An 8,993-nucleotide genomic window follows, 5' to 3' on the forward strand; every position below is an offset into this window, starting at 1 on the left:
AGAGAGAGAGAGAGAGAGAGAGAGACAGAGACAGAGAGAAACAGAGAGAGACAGAGACAGAAAGAAACAGAGAGAGACAGAGAGAGACAGAGACAGAAAGAAACAGAGAGAGACAGAGAGAGACAGAGACAGAGAAAAAGAAAGAGAGAGAAAGTGCACTGGCGTCACTATAGAAAGTATAAATTTTCGTCCTTAACTCCGCATCAAGTTCCATGCAAAACGTCACAAAATCTTCGAATCTCAAAACTAAGAACTTTAGTTGGTACGACGTTAGTCAGAAAGACATTTTCTTTTTGCACGCCGTTTATATACGTCGCGCGAATAATGCACATTGTAAATTTACATCATTATTCTGTTTTTCTATTACTAATGTAACAAATTGCCAATAAATAGCTTTTGCCACTTTTAACAGAAACATCGAAAGCGTATTATATATGCTAAAACCATAAAGTGTAATTTGTATATCGTTTTATCGCTGCGAGAGGTCAGTTGTTAACTAAGACAGACTTTTGCATGTTTTACAGACAATACGTTTCTCAGGTAACATTACCCCGAGAGTAGTCACCCCATACTTTTTACGTAAACGGTCACTTAGGGTGTTTTTTACACCCCAGTTAAAAGTCATTGTTATTCATTACATATTGTAAATTATTGATTGTTCTATAATTTATTAAGAAGTAAAGACATTATGGATATAGATTTAATTTATATTTTCTGGAAAAAATAAAAAGAAATCAAGATAATAAAAAACAAAAAAAGACATTAAGAAGCTTATTATGACAGATTTTCTAAAATATAAAAATATCAGTTAATAAAATACTTTTATGTTGCGGATTTTTTTATAAGGTTGTATTTAAAAGTTTATAAAGACTATCCATTAAAAAAAAAAAATATTATGTAATATTCATTTTATAGCAACTTAAAATAAGGTTAAATCGCTATCATATAAATTTATGTATTTTAAGTTTGTTGTTCTAAAAGTATTAAAAGTAATTTATTTTTATCATATTGTAATAGTAATAATATTGGTTAAGTATTATTTTATATTTATGTTCTATAAAAATAAATTACATAAAGTAGTTTCAAATAAAAATAAACATATAGTAACCTTTATGTATATGTTATAAAAAAATAAAATTTTATATAAACTTTATACATTAAAAAGTACCAAAACAAAAATAATTTTCAGTTTTAAAATATTTTTTATTTTATAGACAGCTATGTATAGGTGTTAACTTCTACTAGATTTTACCAAATACTTTATTTGTTAGAATCCTTTTCTATACAAGTTGAACAAATATATTGCATATGGTTTTTACACAATAATAATTGATTCATCCTTAAAAGTTTGTTTTGTTTATTATTTAAAACGATTTATTATTTGTTATTTTCTAAATCTTTACATATCTGTTTTACTATACTACAATAGTTAGTTTTCTTATTTTGTATTAATTGTTTTATACCTATATATTATTATTTATTTATTTATTCTAATATAAGTATTCATAACGTCATCTTATGTTATTTTCAACTTATATTATTATTTCAAATTTATACTCTTACCATATTCGAACTTGTATAGTTACACAAGCAGTCACTTGGGGTGTTTTCTACATCCCAGCAAGTTTTAATAGCTTTGTACTACCAATGTGTAAGACATAAACACTTTCTATTGTGCAGATTATGTCTCAAAAGGTTTGATTGAAAGGTAAGTATGGGTTCGCAATCTGTAAAAAAAACTGCTATGACGTGAGTTTCATTTTTTTGACGCTAGAGTGTAAAAAACACCCCAAGTGAACACTCCCAGGTTACTTATATTCGCGCACAAGAACAAATGATACGCGAGAGACAAAGAAATAATGAACAACTTACATTGTCGGGCTGATGTAAAGTTCATGACATTATTCGAATGAAGATATACTCTAATATAGTTGTTATATTTATACTCAAACGTGAATGCAGAATCGGCGCACCGGTATATCTTTTTCTCACGGATTATACAATGCAAAAAAGTGATATTAAAGTTGTTTAAAAAAGAACTCGCAAAAGTAAACTGCATGTTAGTCATTCGGTATTAAAAACAGAAATAAATAGCACATAGCAAAGCTTTCTTCACGAATTGCTAATCAGTACTGAGGACTGTGCGCAAATTTATGTATATTAATGAGCGTCAACGTGACTCTCACTGTCGGCCAGTTAAATCATTAGAGTAACGCGACATCTGTTCGCAAATCGTTGTTTATTTCCGACTCGTTAATTAAAAGTCTAATTAGTATCGTGTCAATTAATGAGAATTCCTCTTCCGAGCTGTCCTACTGACTCGTTCTCTCCGCGGTTCTGCAGAAAAAAGAAAATGTCGGTCGGCGACGTTTTCGCGCCGGTGCGTGCGACGCTGCGTGACGACTAACAATTAAAGATTTCCTCATGCAACGTCCATTTTCGTCATTTATTTACATGATGCAATACGCTATTTTGAGCGCGAGAAATTATCTGACGCAAAAATATATTATCTTCTAGCACGACGTCATATGTTTACCGGAGTTTTACAAGATACAATATTACAAAGTGTTTAAACACATTTTTGTTGCTGCAAAGTTTTTATTTAGAGTTCTTACAGTTCCAAATTTTTTTGCTGAAACATTCAGTAAACAACACTTATGCTTTCACATGTTTGTCAACAATATAAAACCGGCTTTTCATGTTTTAATTTTTTTCAGTTTTTTATACCTAAGCGTATATAGACACATTGTCACATGCAAATTATATTAGTAAAAATAAACAAACTGTACACCATATTAATATTGTATATGTTATTTTGTAATATTATATCATATTATTATATCATATTATATGTAATATTGGATACATTACATAATAGTCACATTCTTCAGCTTTATGAAAAAAATACTATTTGTATAATATTATTGTAAATATACCATATTATTATATGTAATATTAAGTACATTACATAATAATCACATTTTTTAGCTTTAAGAAAAAAAATTATTTTTATATATCTTTATACAAACAAAGTTATTTAATGTTAAACATGATCGTGCAAATTTTTGTCAACGTCTCGTACTTGGGGTTAGTTGTCACATAAACCATAATTCTGATTTCTTTGAGTGTAAGATCAAAGTAAATATATGAAGCACGTAATATATAATTAACTAGTTCTTCTTGTCAAAATCACTAAAAATCGTTTTTGGTTTAGCATAATCCACTTGTACAAATCATAGTTTTACATATGTCTTTTTTGAAATTTTTTTATAATACTGAGTTAACGTACGATAGTTTACTTCAAATAATAATACAGCTTGTTGTATTGATAAAGTTTTTGTTAAAGTTATAAAACATGACGCATTCTATTGTGCACGGCGATTACTTTCTCGCGCATACTCACCGTGTGACAACTTATCCCGTCTCATTTGAATAAACTTACAATGCGATGACGATTATAAATAAATGTAGGAAAACCTATTTAAAACTACCACATTTTTTATACCTAAGATAAACTTGCAAGTAGAAATTTTAAAATCAGTGAAATTACTAAAAAAAACTCGAGATAAGAAAAATCTACTTGTCATGTCCAGTTTTACAAAAATACTCATAAATATTATGTATCATATTTTTAAAAAAAGCTATTTTGTACACGTTACTAACACAGTAGTAGCAAGTTACAATATAAAGAAGAATATTTTCCAAAATTTATATAGTAAGCAAGATAATAGCAGTTTGACAACTCCCCGTGACAACTAGCTCCGGTATGTCCCCTACAATCATAAAGCGTCTCAAAATAAGAAAATGTAGTTGCGGAGAAAAAAAACTATTACGTATTAGAAGTAATACGAAATTATTATATACTTTGTGTGTATAGTACACATTAATATTAGCGAGTTTTATTCTCGGCTTCAGAACGCAGATAATCGAATCATCTTTGATATCGTTTAAGGTATCGCTACTTTAGCAAAGCCAAAAAGGCTATATAGAGTGACCCCGTTAATAATTCTGTAAAATTAGATGCGTTTATAGTAGGTAGGTAAGGACAAAAAAATTACGAGAAAGAATAAAGTTTCTTCCGCAAATTGTTTTACAGGATCTGACAAACATTCAACAGTTTCTTGGCCTGAAATTGTGCTTATTATATTCTCCTAATCACGTTCTTTCATGTTTTTTCTCGTTGTTTCACGACGTGTATTATATCAATTGCTAGATAATAACATCTCTTATGTAAATTTATTAAACAATATATTGTATATTTCAGTAGCTCTTGTGTATAACATAATTAATGTTAACAGATTTATTTTCTTAAATCTGTTTAGCTAGTGACATTAATTATTAGTAACGCAGGTTCTGATACGGGTTAATTATTAACACGCATACGTGTGATAATCTAAAGTTCCGTTTTCACATATGAAACTATAATTTAGCAATCATTATAAACTCTGATGAATTAAGTACAACTGCAATACACAACATCTTGATTGAATTTTAAATTCGCATGTTTCTCCGAAAAATCTACAAACCGGTAATTACTGCAACTGTTCATCGTCGTAGAGTGACAATATTATACTTCAAGATAAAAGCCGCAAAACCGCAAATATTTCCGCGGCTTCATCCCGCAACATTTTTCTCGAGCGGTCTGCGCGCTTGTTCGGAAGTAGCCGCGCCAGTAAATTTCCGGTATGCAGACGCGCTCCTATCGCAATACATGACACTCTTTTTTTCTCAGAGCCGGCGTTATATCACCGAGATTCGTTTCCTCGTCACATTGCTCAAGTATATCAGACAGATTTACGGTACGACATAAATTTCATACATCAGTTGGTTCGCGAGATATTTGTCTAGTATATCACTTTGCCGCAAGTCGTCTATTGGCAATCTGTCGACTCATGTTTCAAAGATAGTAAGGCAAATATTTGCGGAAGTGTCATCCGCGCCGTCAAGTTTGCTGAAACAATCCCTTCTCCTTTGTCTTTTACATATAAGAATTACATATAAGCGAGCGTCACAGCATATGTTAACGATGCAGATATAAATTCGATGTATAGTTATCGATATAACTTACTTATGTGAATGTGCAAGCAGATGTTATGACAATGGCAACGATAAACGACAAGACGTGTTTTGTGTTACCGATTTCCTCGCAGAATAATCATGAGACGTCTCTCCTAAACGATTGCGACATTAACAAAATATTGGAACGCAAACTCGGTGGCAATGCTAACTTTCGACTTGTCTACTGGAGATTGAATCCTCTTGACGAGTCAAAGGGTTTTCTTGGCCAATATTATCGTCTGCACGTTACGGTAAAAGTGGACGGGAAGACGGAAAGTTTACAATTCTTTGCGAAATGTCCGCCGCCGTCTCACAGCCCGCAGGTCGGTTTTCTGGAGAGATGTGATACATATAATAAAGAGATCGGCGTTTATACGGATCTGGCGCGGCAAATGGGCGCAAGCGAATCGCCGAGATGGATGGTAGAGTGTTACCTTTGCAAACCGAACGTCATCATCGTTCTGGAGGACGTGTCACTGGATGGCTACGTCACACCGGACAAATACGTTCCGTTCGATGAGGAGCATTGCGTTTGGCTATTGAGATCCCTCGCGAGACTGCACTCAAAGTCTCTTATACTGGATGAAAGACTTCGCCAGGAGAGTGGCAGCACCATCCTCGATTTTTACGGACACCTTCTGAAGGAAGTATTCTTAATCGAGAACGACAATGTGACGCAAACATTGATCGTCTCCAGTAGTAAAAGTCTCTGCGCCATGGTCGATATTACTGAGGAACTCGATAACGAAGGCAAAGCAATTGTTAAGCGCCAGATAAATAAGTGGTATCCAAAAATCACGCAAGTGATAAAAATGTTGCGCGGATACAGACACGTTGCCTGTCACCGCGACGTCTGGGCGAATAACACGCTGTTCCGATATGACGCGGTCGGCAAACCGAACGGTTGTTACCTAGTGGATTTTCAATTTCTTTGTTACGCTCCGCCGGCAATTGACTTCATGTGCTGCCTGTATTTGACCACTACTAGAGCTATCAGAGATAGGAATTTGAATTCTTTTGCGAGGATCTATTATGATTTCTTTGCTCAAAATCTGGCAGAAGAGAATTTTGATATAAACAATCTTCTACCCTGGTCGACATTTCAGAAAAGTTACACGGAGGCGCGTGACATAGCCATTATTTACGCAGGATTCAATCTGCAAATAATGTTGCTATCTAACGAGCAGATCAAAAGTATGCTCTACGAGTCAACCGACGAACTCGAAAACATTTTGTACGGAGACAAACGAGTCGACATCATGATCGATCATTACAAGAACATACCGGCGTTCAAAATGCGTATGGTGGAGATCATACTCGAGATGAAAGACCGTTTACCGGATCGTCCGAATTTTTAATTTGCATAGAATGTTAACTTACAACACATACTCGGATCGGATATGCGTTTTAGTGTGTATCTGCTTTACAATCATATATCGTATGATAAAAAAACTGTCAATTAACAGGAAATCAACGCTCCCTTGTTAAGATTTTATTTCCAATTTTTTGGTGATTGTAAATACCAGGGAATTTTGTTTGATAATTTTGAAAAGATTTGCGCGTTTGATTAAGAATGATTTGTCGAGATGGTATGCAAAATGTTCGCCATTTATCTTATGTTATATGCGTACATGATATATTCATATTTTATAAAAAATTACTATAAGTTACTGTCATTTTCGTATTATACTATATAAATAAAGCAGTATATTTACATGGCTTTGTAATTAAACTACATATATCCTTTAAAAAGGGATCGAGATAAGAGTAATGTGAAAAAAAAGAAAACCATATCTCGAAACAGTTTGATATCGGGATATGTATTGAACGAGTAAAGATCATAGACATACAAGAAATAGATTGCGCATGTGAAAGGAGAAGTGAGTCAAAACCATAGACATAAAAAATAAACTGCGTGTTCCCTATCTTTTTTGTGGAGAAGGAATGATCAAAACGCAAACAAGGATAGATGCTTTCATTCGTGTCTCTATCGTTGTTTAGTAATGCGGTAATTGGCAGACAAAAAAAGTAGTAGGAATAAGAAATAACATAGTGAGGCGATAGAAGAACGCCGAGCGATATAGAGCCGAAAATAACAGAAGTCGATTGACGTCTCGTGAAGTTGCATAATGATCCCTACTCCAGACGCTGAGAGACAGAGACAGAAACACATGTGAAAGCATCTGTCTTGCTCTGTGTGTTGATTTACTTCCTCTCTGACACTCGCAGTCTATTTTTTATGTGTCTGCGTTCGTTTTTTACTGGCAGTGCTGAAAATCTATAGATTCATGTCTCGTATACTATAGATTTTTCAGTACTGCCAGTGAAAAATCTATATACAAGACATGAATCTATAGATTTTCAGCACTGCCAGTAATAACCGAACAGGGTCTATGTCTATGATCAAAACGCAGAGCAAGACACATGCTTTCACTCGTGTTTCTCTCTTTGTCTCTCAGCGTCTGGAGTGGGGATCATTATGCAACTTCACGGGACGTCAATCGACTCATGTTTCTATCTCTGTTTCTCAGCGTCTGAAGATGGGATTATTATGCAACTTCACAGGACAATCGACTTCTGTCACTGTCGTTCCTTTATCGCTCGGCGTTCTTCTATCTCTCCTATACTATTTCTCATTTCTACTACTTTTCTTGTCCGCCAATTACCGCATCAAAACAAGGATAAAGACACGAGTGAAAGCATCTATCCTTGTTTGCGTTTTAACCATTCCCTCTCCACAGAGAAGATAAGGAACGCGCAGTCCATTTTTTATATGTCTATGGTAAAAATATTTATAATGGAATCTTTGCTTTTCGGTTATAATTGATGACCAAGAAATGCTTTTGATATAAATGGACATATTAAAGCGTTTTTTATCGGAATTTGTTTACTCATTTTTCAAACGTCATAATCATATATTGTGTTTGTTTCTTAAGAATTTCTTCTCTCGATAATGCATATTCATTTAGCGCATTACCAATGTAACGTGGATTATTATGTCATATTTATGGTATAATTTTGTAACTTCTTTTTCTGAGTTTTAACGTCATGTGTTGTAATCTTAAAGAAGAAATAATTGTTTTTATTCTATTGTTATTTTGTGTGATTTTATTTAATTATTTCTTGTTTGCTTTTCTTTTTAACTCGCGGTTGCATCGAAAAAAGCTAATCTTTCGCGATTAATTAAAATCATTGTGTGACGTGCCGCAAACTTAAACGAAACCATCATTTTGTGTTACGCCGAGAGACAAACTTTGCTGTGAAAAGAAAAAAAAAATTATGTCTTATAATGAACTTTAGAATAGCGCTAAGAAAAAAAAACGTTAAAAAAAATACTTGACATAACTTGCGCAATTTGCGTAATATGTTTACTTAATATGTAAGTATAAAACAGAGCATTTTCAATTGATGTACTTATTTATATGCACGAGAATAGAAAGGATTAGAGCAGGGCTAGTTTTTATTCAAACTATTATCAATCTTTTCACACAAGTATGATAAACTAACAAGTACTTTAAAAGATAATATATTTATATAGTTCAAGAAGTAAGCACTTATAGATCCTTAAAATACTGCGTACATAGCTAAAAGTGTATAGTAAATAAAAATAGTTACAATGGCTCATTATATCCCATCTATGGAGCATATTGAGCCATCTCGAAAAATAAAAAACAAAAATATCATTATCCAAAGGTTATATATTATTGATAATTATTTACATTAGGAAGCATCTCATCGATTTTGATAACTTTAAAATATGTTGTCAAGGTTAACATTCTGAACAACTTTTCCTTATCAAGAGGCACGGTAGTGCCTCGCGCCAAGTTCACGCGCAACGAAGTTGCGCTCGAACTGAGCGAGCACGCCGTGCCTATTATACGCGAAAATCAGGCATTTTAGTGGAGGGGAGATGTTTAATAAGCAATTATTTAATA

The 8,993-nt window shown here is 33.3% G+C and overlaps 1 protein-coding gene across 1 annotated transcript; it reads left to right on the forward strand.

Annotated features, from left to right (window-relative positions):
* The first annotated feature begins 5,009 nt into the window (after positions 1–5,009).
* LOC109860850 lies at positions 5,010–6,841 on the forward strand. The gene has a single exon (XM_020440224.1). It carries the CDS (start codon positions 5,094–5,096, stop codon positions 6,414–6,416), a length of 1,323 nt encoding a protein of 440 aa, XP_020295813.1. The 5' UTR covers positions 5,010–5,093; the 3' UTR covers positions 6,417–6,841.
* Positions 6,842–8,993: the final 2,152 nt, after the last annotated feature.

The sequence above is a fragment of the Pseudomyrmex gracilis genome, unplaced genomic scaffold (assembly GCF_002006095.1).
Source record: "Pseudomyrmex gracilis isolate BER0280 unplaced genomic scaffold, ASM200609v1 scaffold_485, whole genome shotgun sequence".
In the NCBI taxonomy this organism is placed as follows: Eukaryota; Metazoa; Arthropoda; class Insecta; order Hymenoptera; family Formicidae; genus Pseudomyrmex; species Pseudomyrmex gracilis.